This window comes from Zootoca vivipara, chromosome 7 (genome assembly GCF_965207765.1).
Source record: "Zootoca vivipara chromosome 7, rZooViv2.hap1.1, whole genome shotgun sequence".
In the NCBI taxonomy this organism is placed as follows: Eukaryota; Metazoa; Chordata; class Lepidosauria; order Squamata; family Lacertidae; genus Zootoca; species Zootoca vivipara.
In genome coordinates, this window is record NC_142590.1 from 67,402,864 (window position 1) to 67,424,399 (window position 21,536).

At 46.1% G+C, this 21,536-nt stretch overlaps 1 protein-coding gene across 1 annotated transcript; it reads right to left on the reverse strand.

Annotated features, from left to right (window-relative positions):
• Positions 1 to 644: 644 nt before the first annotated feature.
• On the reverse strand, positions 645 to 20,625 carry E2F1 (E2F transcription factor 1). Its single transcript, XM_035123718.3, has 7 exons — positions 19,851 to 20,625; positions 11,641 to 11,731; positions 9,532 to 9,751; positions 7,825 to 7,977; positions 6,586 to 6,700; positions 5,305 to 5,518; positions 645 to 2,181 (listed from the first exon to the last, which is right to left on the reverse strand). Exons 1-7 carry the CDS (start codon positions 20,076 to 20,078, stop codon positions 1,937 to 1,939), a joined length of 1,266 nt encoding a protein of 421 aa, XP_034979609.2. The 5' UTR covers positions 20,079 to 20,625; the 3' UTR covers positions 645 to 1,936.
• Positions 20,626 to 21,536: the final 911 nt, after the last annotated feature.

Consider the following 21,536-nt stretch of genomic DNA (forward strand, 5'->3'; position numbering starts at 1 on the left):
ACCAGTCACACCTCCCACCACAGGGATGGGACACAAGAGAAACCTCGTCCTACCGGACCTCATCTACAACACGCCGGCTACTCATTTCTCAAACTCTCTTCCTCCATTCCACATTTTGCTAGGCTAGCTATTCTACCGGGATACAATATGGCCTCTTTCCCTGCATGCCTGGACAGGCAGAGTTCCACTTCATGCAATCTCCTCTTAACTTGCCCTTTATCCTTCCAGAAACACTGGATGGAGCCCACATAAATAATAAATAAATAATATGAATTCATGATTTCTGGAGAAAAATCCCATAGTGCTTAGCACAGGGGGAAGGGGGGGTGTTTGGGCAGTGCACAGACTGAAGGCAATCAGTATTCACGCCTTTTGCTTCGCAGGGGAGGGTCAAACAGGTCTCCAAGCAAAAAAGAAAGAAAGAAAGGCATTTGTCATATACGGCTTTACATTATCATCTGCACCACCAGTCAGAAAACAGAATTCCTTGCCTTTCTGGAGACTAGCGAGCCGTATTTTGCTACCCTCCTGATGAAGCAAAACATTCTTGGCTGACCTCACCTTAATCACTGTCCCCTCCTGCCTTCTGCTCATCAAAAGAGAAGGACAGCTAAATTCTATGGCCATCTAGCCTACTTCTTAAAAAAAAAAAAAAGTCACACCGAACCCATCCCCAGAAATGAACTTCTTCCACACACAAAGGTGGGGAGACTCAAAGGCCTTGCAAAAATAAAAAAGGTGAGGTGGGGGGAGCCCAAAATAAATAAATAATCTATATAGAATCCTCCTTAAAGCTTTATCATGAGTAGGACCTCATGCCCCAGGCTAATATCCAGAAACAACTCAGCCCATCATTCCTGGCTTCCTTATATTCACTTCTCTTTTGCAACCAGTATATATATATATAAAACAACTATGGGGGAGAAGCAACTCTTCAGGCACATCTGTTTATCTATTTTGTTTCACTAGCTTTGAGCAGCTCCCCTTCCCACACACAAAAAAAATTTTTTACTGGAAGGTTCCCTCAGCACCATCCTCCACAATTCTACACACTTTCCTCAAAATGGCCATTATTTCACTACAGGATTACAAATCTCAGGTTTACACCTTGCTGGCAAAAAGACCCCCCCCCCCGGGTCACCTCTGATCCTCAAACTGCAAATTGTTGATCTCTCAATGCCAGCCAACCAGAACGACCTGGTCTGTAGGACAATGGGGTGTCAGGTTATCACCAATTATTACTTAGAAGTATTGTTCTTGCCTCCCCCCCCCCCAGCTGGCTGGCAGAGAGAGGTGCCCCTCTCACAATGAATATCCAGGCCATTACTGCCCTACACCCCAGAGGAGACTTTGCTGACAGAAGGGAGGGAGGAGCGCGTGTTCTCAGAAACTCTTCTGACAGTCACGGTTTCCAAAGGCAAGAGAGGAAATTGCTCACAGTAAGGAGCGATAAACAGCTGGCACAGGGTGGGGTGGTTTGCGCACAGCAAAATTCGGTTTAAAGTGAGGACTTGGGCAAAGGAGTGGTTGAGCGAGAGTTAAGTTAGCTGTTGTTAGGACAACAGCATTAACTACTAGGACTGCCCCTATAGAGTCAAAACATGGCACCAGAGAATCAAGATGGCCCTGGACACTACTACTATGGGCCTGGACGCAGCGGGCCCACTGAAAGGCCACAGAAAGGGGCCTGCAACATTCACAGCAGCCATTAGCTCCACAGCCGCCTTCTTCAATCGCAGCGAGGTGGCTGGCAACAGGCAGCCAAGAACTACTGCTGCCTTCTGTTTCCTTCCCTGGAGTCCTCTCCACAGCACACCGGCCGAGGAGGCTGCAGCTGGCCTTGCGATTACATTCAGACGTCAGCTCTGAGAGGATGCCCCATGGTGGGGCAGGGCCGGCTGAGTGGCGCTCCCTACCCCACCCCACCTGAGGATGCTCAGAAATCCAAGGAAGTCAAGTCTCCGAAATCACAGTCAAAGAGCTCGCTGATGCCTTCGCCCTCCTCAAGCCCAAAGTGATAGTCCTGGGTCGGCGAAAGCGCAATGAATTCGGCAGGTAGGAAGCTTGAGAAGTCCTCCTTGCCCGGCTGGAGCAAAGCATCCACGGATGCCAGTGGCGAGAGATTCACGTCATCCGCAGGGCACTTCAGTGGCAGTGCGCTCTCCCTAGACAACAGGGGCTCTGCAAGAGACAAAACACATGGGATTCATTCATTACTTCTATTTTTTAATCACACCATAACCAACTTCTCCGGATAACGAACAATGAACTTTTAAATCGTGCATTTAAAATGCCACAGGTCAGTTCAGGCAACACACAATGGTGACTGCCCACCATTTCTTTCATTTCATTACACTGAACGAAAGGCGACATAGGGCTAAGTGAGGTATCTGTGTGAGGAACAAAGCTTGCTCATGCAGTGGGATGTTTCCTTCCCCCCCCTTCTCTTCCCTCGCCATGCACCTCTTGCATTCACCCTAAACCTGTTCTAGGGTTCCTCCAACCCTCCAGAGAATATTTAGGGGCATGGAGAGTGTCCCTGCATGAACAGAACGTGTTCTGTGCATGCAGCAACTTACTGGACTCCTGCTCCTCAGTTTTATATCCTGCTCTGAAGGAGCACAAGGCGGCTAACAACATAAATTCGATAATAAAACAAGAACTGAAATGAACATCACCATCAGCAGCAGTTTGAACACTTGACAGCAGCAGAGTCAGTGATAATGCTCCCTAGAATAGATCCCAAAGGCCTGAGTAAATTAAAAGCTTTTACTCTTGCCAGTGATGCCCATTTCCCATGGAAATGGCTATGGGAAGCCTGTAAGCAAAACCTGAGTGCCATAACATTCGCCCCAGTCGCTGGTACTCAGTGGAGACAGAACATAACCATTGTGGCCATTGATCACCTGGTACTCAAGTTTGGCAGTGCATCTTCCACCCCTTTCCGTGTGTGTGTGTGTGTGTGTGTGTGTACGCACGCAGCCACATTAACTTGCAGTCTCCCCTGTCAGAGACTTGCAAAAGAGGAACAACCTTCACCCCAAACCTTGTCAGTACCTTTCTGATACGCCTAACATGCCTATGGACTCCTTATCTAGCCCTCCCGAGCCGAGGCAGCGCATGAAACAAAGGCACCAGGCACAACTGCTGAGTCATGATACCGACCTCCTTGCCACACTATCATCTGTCCATGTGCCTCCCCAGAAATTCAGCCTGCGCGCTTTTCTTCTACTCAGCCCATAGACATGGAACCCCAGCCCAGGCTGCTGCATGCCCAGGCTATTGCACTTTGTCACCGCCATGGGGAAGGCAGGTGGCTCAGCAAAAAAAGAAAAGAAAAACCTGGAGCCCAGCAACAAAGCAGATGAGATTATGGTAGCTTCTTAAGAGAGGCCACCGTGACAGAAAAGAGCATGTTTAAGACTGTGTTCTGCTCTTTCCAGCCAGAAATCTCTTCCAAAATGCCATAGGTCAGTTTAGGCAAGGGAAAGTAGGGAAAGGGTGGGCAAAAGCCAGGTTTAGAAGAAAAGTTAGAGTGGGTACTTCCTCCTTTAAGCACAGCTGCCCTAGTAGTGCCTGTCAACCATCACGAGGTGCCACAGCGGACCATCAGGCCTAAAGCACAAGGAACCTGCTGAGATTAGCCTCTCACAGGGAGCGGCCAGAGCTCAAAGCCCAGCTTCTCCAGATGTGCTAGGAAGAAACCCCTGCCTGAAACCCTGGGGATATTCTTCCAGTCGGTGTAGACAGTACAGAGTTAGATTTGGTATAAGGCAGCTTCCTATATCTGGGTGATGGAAAGGAAAGCCCAGCATTAGGAGTGCGTGCAGTAATGCTTGGGAAGGGCCAGGAGGGAAAGGGGAAGAACAGAACGCCTCCCCTTTGACCACTTGAAGCCCTACCTAACATTCCTGATCTGATTAAACGGAGACTTCAGCAGGCACAAAACACATATTTTCCTCGCAACTCCACCCATTAAGCTGGGGTGAGCAGGTTTTAGATTAAACAACTGGACAGAGAGGAATTCTTGGATCTCTTGCTGCTAACAGAGCTTACACTAGGCAGACCCCTCTGGGTTTTTTCATCAGAAAACCAGAGTGGCTGAAATCTATTGAGTTATGAGAAGGGAATACTAAAATGGGGAGCACAGGAATCAATTCCCCCCCCACTGGCTTACAACACACAGCACAAAAAAATGAAGGTCCACACAAAAATGATGCTTCTGATCCTAGCATATCATTCTCAAGCAAATGGGTTTCTGCCTAGATCAGGGAAGGGGAACCTGTGGCCCTCCTGATGTTTCTGGACTACAAATTCCATCACCCCTGACCTTTGATCATTGCTAGATGGAGCTGGTGTGAGTTGTGAGTCAGCAACATCTGGAGAGCTACTGGTTTCCTATCCCTGGTGGGGATCTAGGCTGCTTTTACTGGAGGTCTGGAAATACATTCCTTTTAATTAAATCTTACGTCCTATTACAGCTTTCAACACGAAGATGTTTCTAATCATGGAGGGAGGAAGACTATTTTTTATTACCGTATTATTATTATTATTATTATTATTAAACTTCTATACTGCCCTTCATCCAAGGGTCACAGAGTGGTTTACAGCATAAAAACACAAATGTACATAACATAGTAACAAACAAAAACAATTACACACCCACCCACACCAGTTTATGGTCTTGTTTAATTAGCCAAAGGCCTGGGAAGGGAGGTTTTTGCCTGGCACCTAAAGATATGTAACAAAGGCGCTAGGCAAGTCTCCCTGGGGAGAGTGTTCCACAAGCAGAGAGCCATTGCAGAAAAGTCCCTTTCTCAAGTTGCCACCCTCTCTGGACCTCTTGTGGAGGAGGCACACGAAGAAGATGATGGTCACAGGGCCTAGATCGGTTCGTATGGAGAGAATACAATATCTTCTGTGTTTGTGTACCAACGATCTGTCCCCAGTCCACGAACCAAGCCTGCCCTTGCAAGCCCCCAAACTGCTCCCACACTCCACTCTGTATCCTGTTCTACGACCTATGGTGTGATGGGGCTGGCGTATCAGCTACTGCAAACAAAATAAAGGGACAGCCAGCACAACCATGTATGGTATTTCTTGCAAGCTTCTCAATGTACCTGACTGGGCGCAGTTGTACACAGAATCCTAGACTAGATGGGCCATGGTCAGACCTAACAAGGCAATTCTCACGCTCTTATAGGAGAACGTTAGAGGCTCAGATCCTGACCTGCTTTGATACAGCCTCCAATCACAACGTGCTCCAAAGGGACCTTCAGGTGCCCTGTTCCCCCATCCGCATACCTTGGTCTGCACTCAGCAATGGCGAGTTCATTTCCTGGGAGGGACGCAGAAGTGCAGGAGCTGCTGCTGCTGCTGCTTGCGAAGACCCTGGAGAAGGTTCCCTGGAAGCCACCTTCAATGGACTCTTGGTGGGGCTGCAGACTCCAGAACTCTCCTCTGGGCACAGGAACACATCTATTGGGCCCTGGGTGCTCTTCACAGCAATTTGGAAAGCCTGAAAAAGAAGAGGAGGTGGATATCTGAGGAGACATTTACACAATTGAATAGTTTTCTGTAGTGGAAAATCTCCCTACTAGCTTGTTCCCCTGAAGAAGAGATTATGGTCAAAACATGGTGGGAACTTAACCTATATTCCAGTGATGTGGGAATTAACTGGTGGACATTAGGATTAATTAGGGTTTTACAAAACCTGGATTGGATTGCACAGTCCTACCATTCTTGGCCCTAACTAACAGGGGCTAAATAATAGAGCAGTCCCTTTTTCAAGAAAGACTACCCCCCAAATGTGCAGCATTAGCTTCACATTGTCTACTACGTCCATGGGAATTTCCCCCTTAGCTCACCAATTGTATTTGGAAGGACAGAGACAACATTGCCTGAGGTGCCTTTTTCTGGAGGTCAACAATTTATTTACAGTGGTACCTCGGGTTACCAACGCTTTGGGTTACCAACACTTCGGGTTACAAACTCCGCTAACTCGGAAGTAGTACCTCGGCTTGCGAACTCTGCCCCAGGATGAGAACGGAAATCGCACGCTGGCGGTGCGGGAGGCCCCATTAGTGAAAGCGCGCCTCAGGTTAAGAGCGGTTTGGGGTTAAGAATGGACCTCCAGAATGAATTAAATTTGTAACCCAACTTACCACTGTATTAGCAAGGCTCCATTGGTGATTGAATGTTGATTCTTACTCACCATTATCAGCTAATCCAGTTAAAGTGAAGCTACTGGCTACCCCCTCTCCACCCTTCCATACAGTTTGTAGCTGCATGAACTATCTAATGTATTTCTAATTCTTGCCTCTAGATTTCTCTACTGGAGATGACATGATTGGGATCAGTACGACGCATGGAGAATCCTGCCTTGGAGAGGCAAGCGAGAAAGGATCCTTATTGGCCTATGATTCTTGAAGACTGGATTTCTTAGCCATAGCATTGGTTCAGGGTTGGCTACAGCTGGATCAGTCACCACAGACTCCTGCAAAGGGAGCGACCACCTCAACTGGCAGGAGCTGGTGCAGAAAGCATTCTGTGCACAATGGCCCTGTAGCAACCAGGAAGTGTTACCTCCGCCGGGTCAGAGACTTGCATCTGCGTCTCCTGGGGGGCTTTGATCACCATCACCAGCTGCTCAGAAGGGTCTGCGATGCTGCACAGATCTTGGCACGTCACGTAAGCTGAGGTGTGTCCAGTCAAGTTTTGCCAGGAGAAGGATGACAGACTACATGCCAAGTCACAAAGCAAAGTTACCAAGCCCAAATCACTAGCTTTTGGGAAACAAAGACTGCCACTGTTCTCCTGAACGCAGCATAATATGCTTGTATCCTTCAGCTACCAAACATTGTGGGGAAGATACGAAATGAAAGAATTGCTTTAGTGTGGAATGGCACATATAGCTTTTCCACACAGCAAGAAATAATTTGTTATTGCAATAGAAACCACCACCCCCCCAGTAAAACCGCATTATTATTTTTTTAAAGCATCATTAACATTTGGGCACATTTTCCTCTTCCTCCCAAACATGGACATCGTACATCCATGGATCAGCATCACAGTCTGCCTGTGCAATTTCCCAATGGATTCTGCACGATAATGGCTTCACACAGGTGTCAGCCTCCATTACAATCAATTCCTTGTTAACTGTATACATTCTTGGAGAAGAATGCTAACGCTTTGGGAGACAGTGAAGGGCAATTTTCTGCTCCACATTGTTCTGTGATGTCACCTGGGTGATTCAAAATGGACAGCAAGCCCATCAGCCTAATCCTTAGGACCAAGAAGATAATCAATTCAGCTACTTCCACCAGACACCCTGAAAAAAGCCACTTGCTTATATATAAAGCGTGGGCTGTGTTGGTGATGAGCTGTGTGCCTCCCAGTCAATCTTTAATGGGGCAAAGGAATACGTTGAAACAGAGTTAAATGTGACAGTTGTGACACATTTACGGCACTGCACCCGTCACAGAGGGTGGGATCCAAGTCACATTATCAGGAACAGGCTCGGCTACAGAGCTGCCAGGCAAAAATCGACTAGCAACATCTCTCCCTCTCACACAGCTCTCCATTCCACTGACAATACACAGCCTTAACCAGCAGCCAGGTAGGGATTTTCCATTAGCTCACAGGGTGGGGAAGTGCAAATTAAAACACCAACACCCAATCCTGGAATGTCAGGGGTGCAACTACCTCTTTGGAAGAAGGCACTCTTGCTGCACCTGGCTAATGCTTAGGACCTGCTTGCTAGGAGCCCAGCTCTGTATCTTCCAGTCTGCCAAAATCCCCCCTCCACCTTCCACAGAAGGATATTGTTTGTTTTCTGGGTCCTCCGTGAGATGCTTGAACTGAGTAGTACACATCTGGATGAGGCTGTCCAGTTGCTGTTCGGCTGCCTGAAGATCCTGGAGTTCCTTCACCAACCCCAGGCTCTTGCCGGCACTCCCCACAGCAGTCCGGCTCCCCCTAAAGGAAACAGGGCAAGACAAGATGGAACAGTCTCATCAGCGACCTGCTGTCTCCCAACATCAGGGGGCATGTTAAAAAGAGGAACAGACAGCATGTTCTATGGTCCCACATGATCAAATCTGATCATGCGCAGGGTTAGTGAAAGCCCAGGTACTTATATTAGAAGTTTTATGGTGCAGCAACATGGAAGTTACATTGGGCAAACTCTGAAAGTCACATTGGGCCAACTCTATCTAATACCTTGTACAACTTTTCATCTGCTATTCATTTGACGTTGGTGAATGTTTATATACAACCATCTCTACACATTCAAATAATCTCCACATCAGGATGGGATGTAGCGCACATTTTTCTACAGAATGGCATGGATCAGGCATACAGGACATTGCAGATGAACACATTCATGACATGCTTCATGCATTGCATTATATACAAAGGCTTTTTTGTAAGATCATCTCTTCCATGTAGGAGGGGAATAAAACATATTCAAAAGGACAGAAGAGCAGGTTTTTTTAGCTTAAGTCAGGCTTAACATCAGAATCTTAGCCACATTTACTCATAAGGCAGTCCCATTTTATTCCATGGGGTTTGCTGCAATTCTATTCACACTTACATGGGAGTTAAGCCTCATTTAATTTTGTCATAAGATCATAGGACAGCAACACAATGACCATAAACAAGCTACAATATGAAAATCTTTATGGAATTTCTTCAAAACATCAAAAGTAATAAACCGAAATCTTTGAAAGTCTCTGAAAGTCTCTAAGAGTCTTTAAATGAAGTGTGATGATCATAGGATAAGGATGCCTTATATCATCAGACCATTAGTCCATCTTGCTCGCTTTTGTCTACAATGTCTGGCAGTGGCTCTCCAGGGTTTCAGACAGACACCTCTTCCAGTGCTACCTGGAGATGTCACAGATTGAACCTGGGATTTTCTGCATGCAAAGCAGATGCTTCACTATTGAGCTAGGACCTTTCTGTAGTGAGAGGCTAGGTTCTCAAGAAACATACCTAGGAAAGCACATTTTATTCAAATAATAATAATAAATACTGGTGCAGCTTCAAAAGCCCGGATGGAGCAGAGGTGCAAGTACACTCTACAGCAGGACTCCCAGTGGTTCAGGAGATGGGATTTCACTGCCCTGCAAAGCTGTTTGCCCATCCCTATGACAAGCAGCACATTTCATGCACATTCCATAAAGTATGTACATCCATATATAGCCCTTGTGACGACATTCACTCACAGAAGAATGCTTGTAAATGAGAACTATTAACAAAAGGAGCTGTATTAAGTCCACTCTCATCTTCAAGTGTTACCCTATTAATTTTGTGCAATGCAGAAAGAAAGCCTTATCCATGCCAAACTTCATTTCATACAGAAATGAAGACAAAGGCTTTTCTCCTAAGAGACACATTCCAAAAGCACAACCAGGCAAGTCTCCTACAGCAAATGCAAGACGTTTGTTACTTCCTGAGGCCAGGAGAAATTCGGAAAACCAATACAATCAGAATAGGGCAACCAAAAAGAACAGGTGACATTCTACTTACAACCACTGGATATGGTTCTTGGACTTCTTGGTGATCAGCTGGATACCTTCCAGGACATTTGTGATGTCATAGATCCGCCTCTTCTGCACCTTCAGCACCTCTGCAGCCCAGTTGAGATCCACAACACCATCAGGCGATTGGCTCAGCAGCTCCAGAAAACGTTTGGTGGTCAGATTCAGGGAGGTTTCATAGCGGGATTTCTCTCCAGGAGACTTCACCCCTGAGGATCAATGATGACTTCATTACAACTAGCAACGTTGTTGAAGGTTTGCCACTGCATGGCTTGGAATGTGAACTTGTCCAGCTCATGATGCTTGGCTGCATCACAAATCAAGCAGCATTTCCCCAAGTTACGTTTGGCTGTTTGGCTCAGAATTTAAACCCCCAATGCCTTGAATTCTCCTATCCGAGGCACCAGATAAAATATAAGAGGGCTCCAGCAAGACGACCTCCCCATTTACCCAAGCAAGTAGGAAGGGTTTTGCAGAGGAGGCGACAGGGGCTCATGGTGAAAAGCAAAGATTTGCAGACCCATTAAGGTGCATTCTAAAAATCAGTCTACAGTCTGAAATATATCCATCCACCAATTACACTGCAACCAAAAGAGGAACTGGCCATGTCTTCCGGTTGATTTGCACAAGTATTTGTCTCTTGCTAGCAGGAGCAGAAAACTTTCTAGGGTAAGGCAAGCAAAGAGTTTTGCAGTCCCCTGCAGCATCCTACCCAGTTTCCCTTCAGCTTCAGCGACGTCAGATGCCAGGGCCAACATAGTTTCAAGTCTATCTTCACAGATTTTTAGGTACATTACAAGAAAAGGATCTAGGGGTCTTGGTGGACCACAAGCTTAACATGAGTCAACAGGGTGATGCAGCAGCAAAAAAAGGTGAATGATCTTCTAGGCTGCATCAACAGAAACACAGTGTCCAGGTCAAGGGATGTAATAGTATCACTCTATTCTGCCTTGGTCAGACCACACCCAGAATACTGTGTCCAGTTCTGGGCACCACAATTTAAGCAGGATGTTGACAAGCTGTAGCGTGTGCAGAGGAGGGAGGCCAAGGTGATCAAAGGTCTGGAAAGCAAGCCTTATGAGGAACAGTTGAGGGAATTGGATATGTTTAGCCTGGAAAAGAGGAGCTATGATAGCCACCTTCAAATATCTCAAGGGCTGCCACATGGAAGATGGAGCAAGATTGTTTTCTCCTGCTTTGGAGGCTAGGAACCAAACCAATGGCTTCAAGTTACAAGAAAGGATATTCTGACTAAGCATCAGGAAGAATTTTTTGACAGTAAGAACTGTTCAACAGGGGGAAAGACTCCCTGGGAAGGTGGTGGAATCTCCTTCCTTGGAGGCTTTGAAGCACAGGTTGGATGGCAACCTGCCATATAAGATCTAGTTGAGATTTCTGCATTGCAGGGGGTTGGACTGGATGGTCCCTTAGGGTCCCTTCCAGAACTGCAGTTCTGTGAGGAACTTGCTCTTTTTCACTTTTTTTAAAAAAACAACAAAAATGCCCAGATTTCTAGGGTTCTAAATCTAGTGCAACACATCAGCTTTACCACTTACTACTATTCCTGATCATTTATTAGGATTTTCACATTTTTTTACAATGACATAGTTGGTTCCCTCTTTTCCCCTGACTCCATTTGTCTCTTTTGCAGTGGTCCTTTCACTTCTGTCTTTCAGCTGTTTGTCTCTTTGCACTTATTTCTGTACCATCTAAACCGAAAACTGATTGTATAGTTGTAATTAATGTATCTATCGTTAATGTATGGCTGGGTTACCTGTACATGGCTTAGAAAAGATTATAATTAAGGGGCATACAAGTTGCCAAAATAAAAATAACTATTTTTAAAGGGGGGGGAATCACTTCATTTTTGTTTCCAATGACTTTTCGGAAGCCACCCACGACCCCACCAACCCCACCAATGATGTACAAGGCAGGTAACTGCTTATTTCCCCCCTCCCCCAAAGCACCACAGCCTTCTTCTAGGCTCAGGCTGCTCTATTAACAGGAAGTCCTGCTCTGTTTAGCTACTGGGACAAGAAATCTTGAAAAATCTGTGGAGTAATTAAAAGCAACAGGGTTCCCTTCTGGCCACTAGCACCTTTGACAGGGTTTTTCGCTTTTCCTCGGGCTGCATGAACACTCTCTGCAATGTACTGGTGGTCAGTCTCCAAGTTCAGCTTCCGTTTTACCTGGAACAGAAGAGAGAGAGAGAGACATTTGCAATAAGTTGGTGGATAGCTATAATTTCATTTCAGCTATGCAGTGAAACAAGGAAGAGTTTGTGAAGCAGAAAGAGCCCAAGAGTACTTTGAGAAAGAGGACTAAATCTATATGGCTATGTGCTATCTCCACGTTCAAAGGCACTATGAATTACCAATCTGAATTATCAGTTGTTGGGAGAGAGTGACTTGAATTCCTTTCCTCCCTGTGGGCTTCCCAAGGACATCTGCCTGACCACTGTGGGAAAAAGGATGCTGGACTACTTAGTCCTTTGGCCTGATCCAGCAGGGCTCTTATTATGAGTGTCTCCCATTTCCAAACAGAAGTGGTACAGCAAAAGCTGTATCATATACTGTAGTTTCTCTGCAACTGTAGACAGGGTCCTAAGACATCACCAAAACTGTCTAAAACCATAGCAGAAAGTAATGTGCAAAGAAATTGTGCAATTGGAATTGGTATTTTTTTCATAGAAAGGAAACTTGCTTACCAAGAGCCATCCACAAGCACTCTAGCTACTATTGCCCAGAATATTCAAAAGCTTAGGAAGCTGTCCAAAGTATTCACTGCTCATGATCAACAACTCAGCAACATAAGGCCTTCTGGTCATGGCATATTTTTAATTTTTTCTTCTGCGCAGCTTCTTTTCCAAGTGTGGAGTAAGGAGAGCTTATATTCTGCAAGTCCCAGGTATTATTTCAATGAACCTAAGCATCAATCATATTACAGTCATCAACATCAACAACTGATAAACCTTTAAGCTCTCGTAACTCCATACCTCTTGCCTGAAACAGAAGAGTAAGAGAGATGGCAAGATCTTGGGCCACAGAGACCTGAAGTGTTGACCTAATAGAAGTCGATCGCATAATCCACTAGAGTTCCACAAACAACAAATCTCCATGAGGTTGCCTAGCAATGAGCAAAAGATGCAGGACTTTTTATACAAAAAAAACAAACCGTAATTGCAATATGTTGGTTTGAGAATCCCACTTTAGTTACCATTTACAGAGCAACCAACTTGGTTGGGATGTTTCAATGAGGGATGTGTTGAAGAAGAAGAAGACCAGAAGTCATACTAGTAGAGCAGGGCTGGGGACCCTTTGACACTTCAGATATTGCTGAACTACATCTCCTGCCATCCCTTATTATTGTACATACTGGATGAGACTATTGGGAGTTACAGTCCAACAACATCTGGAGGGCCAAAAGCTCCTCAGTCCCACAGTAGAGGGAGCAGACATTTCCACAGATAACCCCAAAACTGGTAGAAGCAACAAGTCATATTCCCTTTCATCGGTGATTCAGACACATAGCTTCAACAAATAATTAAGTTATCATTAAGTTAAGATAACATCCCACAACATTATCCTGCTTTTCCAACTCAACCTTATTAAATGATTGCTAACATAGATGGAAATTAGTTAGGAGGTAGCAGAGAAACTACAAAGGATGACCACTTAAAGAAAAGCTTGACTGCAGCAAGGATAGGTAGATACTGTAAAAGATTAGGAAGAGTAACTATCAAGAAGATAAACTGGTACATTAGATTGAAATGGGTTGCCAGTCTGCAACCATAAGCACAGAATGATTTCTCCATGCCTTTCAGAACATCTTTTAGTTTATTCTGTGTGTACAATTTTCTGCACAGGTCATAGGTCCCCACACAACAAGATCACATACTCAGGTCTATCCATTCCCAGAGATTACAACAGCTGGAGACCAAAGCAAATGCAAGCCTGGACATTCCGCTTTCTGGAAGCCTATTTGCTTCTTCTGAAAGGAAGCATTAGGAAATCCACAATTTCTGTGGGCAGTTAACAAGACAGGCTTGAGAGACTAAGTTTTAAATATAAAATACCACCTGCATTTTTTTTGCAAATGACTGAAATACACTAGGCATAGCGCAAGCATAACCCTACCATCTAGTTTTTTCTTTTGTTTTCCAGTGGGTGTTTGCTGAGAACCACCCTACGGGAAGATACAATTCTTTTCAAAACTGAACTCAGGCTGAAGGCTTCAATTTATTAATTGTTCCATTTTACTGTCCAGGAATGGTCTCTATGCTTTCTTCCCTTTAACGTGGGAGACTAGTAATGGGATCGAGCCTCACCCCAGGACTATTCTGTCTCTGATGAAGGCCTGAAACACTTGTGAGCGGCTTGCTTCTTGGCTACGAGGAGCAGCAACGCTGAGACACCTCACCTGGCAATTCCAGGATTTGAAGCAATCATCAGGTCAAATTCCACTGCTTCCACTTGTCCAACTACTCATAAAAGAAAGAGACTGCTTCTTTCCCAGCAGCTAAGACAAAATGACGAGACGAAGGTGGGGGTGAAGGTGTTGCTTACTAAAGGAAGTATATTCTCATGCATCCTGCAAGCAAATGTTTTCTATAGAGTGCTTTAAAGCTATTGCAGAAGTTATCGCAGCGTGCTAAAAATGCTTTAAGGAGTAAATGTTGGGCATACCTAAATGAATCCCTCAGGTACAGGCACTTTAAATGGAAGCATGAATCCGGCATGAATTAGAAATTCTTTGCCTCATTGTCAAACCAGAATTTCTAGGGGCCCTGGGTGGGAAGCTATAGCAATTAAACCAGTTCAGGTCTGCAGAGTAGACATGCCCTGTGGATGCCTTCACATGTGATGCCAAGAATGCCTTTTAAATGGGGTGAGAGTTGGAACTTGCGCTTTCAGCAAGGGAGCTTAATCTTTAATTCTGTCCTAAAGAATACTCTGTTTAATGTGCATGACCTGGTTGGTCTTGGGAATGTGCTTTCCAGTTCCTGTCAACCTGAGGCACATTTATGTCATAATGAAATGTTGCACCCAGGCATTCCCCTTTCTACATTGCCATGGCCATAGTATTTTTATGTTAATAGGAAACATATTACTAAATTTGTTGTTGTTGTTGTTGTTGTTGTTGTTGTTGTTACAACTAACACATACAGCCCAGGTTGGTGCATCACCAGTGCGCGCAGGGCAGAGGTGGGAGAACAGCTGGAGAGAAAGGGCGATAGAGGAGCATCTTCTCCAACCACTTGGAGAAGATGCCTGAAACATCAAACCTGGTGAGTGGCTGAGACTGTGGTGCTGCGCAACCCAGAGGATTTAGTGCACTGCATCATTGTTGCTAGGTGAGTGTGCTTCAGGATGCATTGTACAAAGCCACAACCGCTGGCAGTTTGATGAGAGCAGTTCTGTATAGGCTGTCTCCTTTTTTTCTGCTGCTGCATTAACATTAACAGTGTGGCCATAAGCAGGTGCACAGTGGCCTTTTTTGTAACGTATCCTTTGCTATTACCGTATGAAATGGAAATGGTTAGTTCTTCTCTTGGCTTATGCTGACTCTGCGGTAGATTTGCCATCCTTTATGTCACAAACACATGGTTTTGTATATCAGTTGCTGGGGGGTGGGCATAAGTGTGCATTTTGTGCTAAAATGTGGGTTTATTATCCCCTGGTTGCCTACCAATATAATACTTTAAAGATTTTGTATTGATCATTAACTGCATTGCTAGAAAATGTTTTATAGTGCTGGCCTTTTTGCCAAGGCATTTGTTCCAGGATTTGCACTTTTAGTTACTACTGTAATGTTCTTTTTATTTTCCAGTTTATTTTAAATTTGATATTGTGTGCTTTGGGGGGAAGTATGTTACTTTGACACTTTTGTAGCAAGCGACTATTAATAAGAAATAAATAATTTTGTATGATGTTTTTAAGAGACAAATTTAGGGTTCAAATCAAACAATGACATCAACAATGAAATATAGTAGGGAGCCCAAAAAACAACAACCTCAAGGTGAGACAAACCAATTACAAGATTGTGGGTTGTGGCCAATTCTAGTCTGACTCAGAGTCGACCAACTGACATTAAAGGGGACAGCTAATTTAGCTTCATTAACCTCAACAGGTCCACTCTGAGTAGGTCTAGCGTTGTATACAACCCGTTTGTCTCTGCCCACTGTAAAGAAGTGACTAAAGTCAAAGTGTCCATGAGATTCCAGCCTAGCAAAGCTGAAAAGCCTCTGGCACCTATTATATCTGAGTTTCTGCAAACTTAGAAGGTGTGGCATCTAAAAACCCTGAACAAATCTGAGGGCCTAGAAAGCCTAATGTTGGTTCTCCAAAACTGAAAAGCTGGACACCTTGGGATTTGAAATATTTTTCAAGATTTGACTCGGAATAGCCTTTAAAAAAGAGTCCTTCCTTTCTTGCTTCCATTCCAAAATGACAGATCCCTGCAAATTGAGCAGATCCAGGTTCTGGGGGTGCTGGCATCCTCCATGTACCCACAAAGGTCATGCCCTCAAACCTACTACATGGCTTGAATATAGCAGCACCAACAGGGCAGGGAAACCAGACATCTTCAGTCCTTCCCTGAACAACAGGCACCCCAATGAGACAACACAAAGTGAAGGCTCATTACAGATTCCCGACCCAAACATTTAAAACAAAGAACCGACTGTAAAGCGGCCGCCCACTGCAGGCCCCTCTCGGCAGAAAAGGGCCTCTGTGGGAGGAGGGTGCAGGCAGCTTTTGTGAGCATCACCTCCCTTGCTCTGCCTGCTGGGAAAGAGCAACGAGAACTGCCAACCATCAACTCCCTTGCACTGGCCAACTCCAGCAACAGCTTCAGTTCTCCAGGAGCGGACAGTTGTAGGAGGATAATCCCACACAATACAGCCAAGGGCAACCATGGCTCCATGTTTTATTGCCAGCTGTCTCATTACAGAGGACAGCAAGTCCCTTAAGCATCTAGCTCCATTCACTTAAATCTCTGACAAGCCAACCCAACTGAGAAGGCAAGGAAAGAGACCAGGTTTGCAAGCTCATGTCTTTCAACTGGGATTGGAGGGGCAGGTAGTCCCTGCTCCCCTGTGTGTTTATTTGTATAAGCACCAGTATACAGTAGGAATTCAACATAGTGCTATGGCAATCGTTGCCTCAGCACAAGCATTTCAGCTGGCCAGAAAGAACCAACACCCCTGTTCTCCTCCCTGTATGTTGTTCTGGGGGTTCTTTTGACCCCAACTACCACAGGGGACATGGGGGAAAAGCAATATTGCCCCAGCCAAACTCCTTGTGCAGGCTTCTCCTACTTTCTACACTGTCACCTTCCCCTTACAGATGTGGTTCCTTTATCAGGTGCACAATGGGCTGAAATTCAACAGGGGCAGCATTTTCCCGCAACATGGAGATGCATTGATGAAGAATCTCTGCTTGCTGAATTGCTACTATGTTGGTTCACAAGAAGCTCCAAGGAGGGAGAGAAATTAAGTAACAAACATGCACTGAAAGAGTGAATTCTGTGGAAAACTGCAATCAAATGTAACTAGCAAGCTTGGGGTAGTTAACACATGAAGGGGTTAAGACCATAGAATTGTATGCCTAGACTCAGTTAGGCCACACCTTCTCACCTCTGGTGAGGTGAAGTGTCTTTGTTCATTCTCTTCCACCATCTGAAGCAGACCGGGCAGTGCACCTGAGCTTGCTCGCTTCAAGCCCAGGCCGTATGCTCAGAAGTATTTTTTAAACCCAATAATTTTCTACCTGTGTTCTTTGTGCTGCTGCATGGAATAATCTAACCTTTGGAGTTTGTAAGTAAAGCATTTAAACTTACTAAAGGTGTGATCTGTTCATTGCGAGAGGGAGGGAAATGGAAGAGCGCTGTAAGCAGACTAAACATGATCTTAAAAGGGTCTAGCAGCCTAAATTCCCATGCTTGACTTTGCTGCATGTTTTGTTCCTTTTTAAAGCTTCTGCTGACACTCTCTCTACTAGAGAATGTGCTTGCCCCATCTTTTGGATCTAAGGATCCAGCAAATTCTTTTAAACCAAATTTGTTTATATAAAATTCTGACAAATTCAGCATTCCTGAAGGTGTTTTTTTTTTTGCCTTCAGTTTTCCAACAGGACCTCTAGCTTAATATCAACATCTTAGTGCATGCTACAACTGCGGGAGGCAGTGCAAGACAGGAGTGCCTGGCGTGCTCTGGTCCATGGGGTCATGAAGAGTCGAACACGACTAAACGACTAAACAACAACAACAACAACAAGTGATTATGTATATTAAAAACACAGAGACAAAATAATCTACTCTGCTTGTCACTTCCAACTAGTTGGACATGTTTCATCATGCTCTTAGTCCTATAGTCAATAGTCATACCATAAACAATGCAGCACATGGAAGCTCACTATGTATACATAGAGTGTATACACTGATTCACACAGCATCTCCAGTACCATTTGAACATCTGCCTACTTCTCTGTACATACTATGTCCCAATAGTCCTAAACTGTGTCATTTTATTGCAGCGTTCATGCCTCTTTTTCCAGCATATACAATAATAAGAAAACATAGCACAGTCAGTCAGTGCTAAAACTGTTAGCCACAAACTAATTTAAGATTGGTTCATGTATATATGTAAATGCATATGATCCCTAACATAAATAATGGGACACATAGAAATGCTTGAGATATTCTGTGACTTCCTGATCCAAACCTCTTGGATTAACGTGTGGATCAGTGCATAATTATCGTTCAGATTGCACATTTCTGCAATACTTATTGGCTCAAACAATGTACAAAAATGTATTAAAACTGTATTTTATTATAAAATAGGTTCGTAAATGCCTACATTGAAATAGAAATATTATTTAAGTAGCTTATTTTGTGGTAAAATATGCATTTAAAAACTCATGCAGATTTTTTAAGTGAAAGAAATGCAATGATGAATGCAGAAACAGACTTACATGTTAATTCATGCCCAATTGACATGGACTGGAAATAGACTGGCCTGCCCATCCTTAGGGGCACAACATATGTCACCTTCTCTCACACATTTAAAGACACTAGCCTGATAGAACAGAAACCAAAGTTGCACAGTTCCTGCCACTTCCTTCCTTTGCAATGCAGTGACAGATCTATTACCAATAGCTTTCCCTTTGGTAGGTCTTCCTTTTGTTTAACATCAGGCTGGTCACTGCATACCTCAGAGTATGCAGCTCTAAAGAAAGCAACTGCACAACAAAGCTGAAGCCAAACATTTGTCTTTGTTAAGAACAAATTGCACAGAACTTGGGCCTTGACATCCTGTAACAGGAAGTTAAGCTGCTTCACTAACAACATTTGCAGGCTGCTTGCACTGAAAGAAGAGACTCTACACAATCCAGCAAGTTCTGCAGCCAGGCTCAGAAAAAAACAACCGGGTGTCTATCTATCTAGGACAGACAGGACAACCTTGCAGCGTTAAGTTCGACAATGTAACATTTTGAAGCCTAGACCTTCTAGTTAATGATTTCTCTGCATGCCTTCATGAGCACTCTGCCCTTCCTACGAGATTGCTACATATGCCACGTTTAAGAGGCACTATTTCAGTCACCGTCTTGAAACTCTCCCCACATTTCTTCTATAATTACAGGCACAATGAAAGCCTTTACAAAGCCACATGGGATTAAAAGAAAACTATCAACTCACAGATGTAACTGTGTCCTACTGATATAAGCAACCTAGAAAAGGATCAGAAAGGCTTCTAATACAATAGCTCTCATATTATTTAGCAGTGCTGGAATTTGCTAGGTAGCTGATCCTGGACAGAAACAAAAAGTTGAAAGTATGTATGTATATGTGTGTGTGTGTATACACATACTCCAAATATATATATTTGGTGGTGGCGAGGCAATCTGAGAAGTTAACTACTTATTCCCCAACATATGGGCAAAACCAACTACATACAAGGTCTTATGGAGATTGCAACTTGTTCCATTACCCTGGGTGTAAAGTCCAAAGATGGCCACACTGCTGTTGGTCACAGGAGTTTTTACATTTTTGCACCATGCCCCCGGTGGAGGATGGGGCACGATTCGGTGGTAACAAAGGGCATCTATTTTATATGCCCATCTCCATAGCGTCCTAGAACATCGGGTGCATACACACACACACACACACACACACACACACACACACACACACACGCTATACTGTACACAACAAGCTACGCTTCAAAACATTTCGTTGCTGGCAAAGCTTGCTGCTCTCCTAGAAGCAGCAGAAGCAGCAGCAGTAGTGCGGGGAATCGGGTGGCATTACCGGCGGACGCTCCAGAGCAGGCCTCTGCGTTGCCGTTTCCAATCTGGCGGGCTGCGGAGTGGCAAACAGCAGCAGTTCGGCGTCGTTCTCTCCTCCGGACGCGGAGAGCTGGTCTGGGGTGGAAATGATCACGATCTGCTGCTCCATCACATGGATGGCTTCCGCGCCCCTCAAGAGGGCTTCCAGGTCCGCCACATTCTGGGTCACCCCCAGGCCCTCCAGAGACATGATACAAAACGCTGGCACTCATATGCCTCGGAGGAGACTGGGTGGGGTGGGTAGGAGGGAAGGGGGGGAAGGCCTGATCCTGCTCGCTCCTCTGCCTCCCTTCCCCCATGCACCGCAGGAAATCCGGAGGATCCCTCTTTCCCCCACCCCCACCCCACCCCGCCGTCTTGATTTCCCCTTCCTGGGAATCAGAGCCGTATCAGCGGACCGGTGCCACCGTCCTGGCCGCGGGGGTGCAGGGAGACGCTGGATGGCAGGGGCCGGGAGCCAGGAACACGCCCCATCCTCCTTTAAGGGCAGAGCCCCGGGAAATGGTGTCCCGCGGAGTTGCAGCCGGCCAGGGCCGCGAGCGGAGAGGAGGCGGCGGCCAGGCCGAGAGCGGAGGGCGCCGAGGCTGCTTTCCGGGTCATCTGCGAGGCCCCCACGGAGGCGCGGGTCTCCGCGGGGAAGGGAAGGGTGCTACGGCACACAACAGGGCTCCCTTCCGCCTACGCTCGGCCGGTCAGCGCCGACTTCCCAGCCGCCCTGCCCTGCCCCGCTCGGCTCTGTCGTGGCCCCGCGCGGAGTCGGGCTCCTCTCGCCCTTCTCTCCCGCGCCCGGCCGGTCCCCTCCGCTCCGCTCCAGGCACTGTTATTGTTCCCAGCTGGTCCCGGCCCCGCACACGTTTGCGCGCCAAATCCTTTTTGCCGCGAAAGCAGCACGAGCAGGGCGCCGTCGCTCCCATTGGTCGGCTCGCCCGTATCAACATTCGGCTCCGGGTGGGCGAGGGGGCGGGGGGGAGAGCCTCCACCGCCGCCCCATTGGACGCCGCGCAGTGATTGATACGCCACGCCGCCGCCTCGTTGGCTGCGAGAGGGAGGACGCCGAAGTGCCGTCGTGACGGCCTGAACGTTCTGACAGCCGCCCAATGGCTACGGCCCGGCTTGCGGAAGGGGGAAGGGAGCTCAGCCAATCAGAGCGGGGGAAGGGATAGGAGATGCTGCGGCGGGGCACGTGGGAGAGGAGGCGGGGTTACCGAGCGAGTTGTGAGGGTAACTTCGGCGGCTGTACAAGGAGCGTCAGTGGTGCTGCTGCTACTGCTGCTGCAGCGTAAGTGCTTGTTTCTGAAGGTGCGTCCTTTGCTAGTTTTTCCCGCTTCCCTGCACCCCCAACTGCCCTGGGTTGTTCCAGCTTTCTTCTCATTTCACAGCGTTGCTCCTCCGGCTTTTCTTTGGCCCCTGAACGCTCAGGTCGGTTCCAGGCACATTTACTCGGAAGTAACGCGCACACACGCACACACACACACACACGGTAAAGGGCGCCGCAACCCCAGAGTCGGTCACGACTGGACCATAGCTGCCAAGTTATCCCTTTTTTTAAGGGTTTTCCCCTTATGCTGAATAGGCTTCCTCGCGAGAAAAGGGAAAACTTGGCAGCTATGGACTGGACCTAATGGTCAGGGGTCCCTTTACAAGGATG

Bases quoted from the DNA above. Each gene is read 5' to 3' on its own strand.
- E2F1 (XM_035123718.3), bottom strand. From the start codon at position 20,078: ATGTCTCTGGAGGGCCTGGGGGTGACCCAGAATGTGGCGGACCTGGAA. The intron at 7,978-9,531 runs GTAAGTAGAATG...TGTTTCCTTTAG, and splicing joins AAGAACCATATCCAGTGGTT to GGGGAGCCGGACTGCTGTGG. The intron at 5,519-6,585 runs GTAACACTTCCT...CTTCTTTTTCAG, and splicing joins AAGTCTCTGACCCGGCGGAG to GCTTTCCAAATTGCTGTGAA.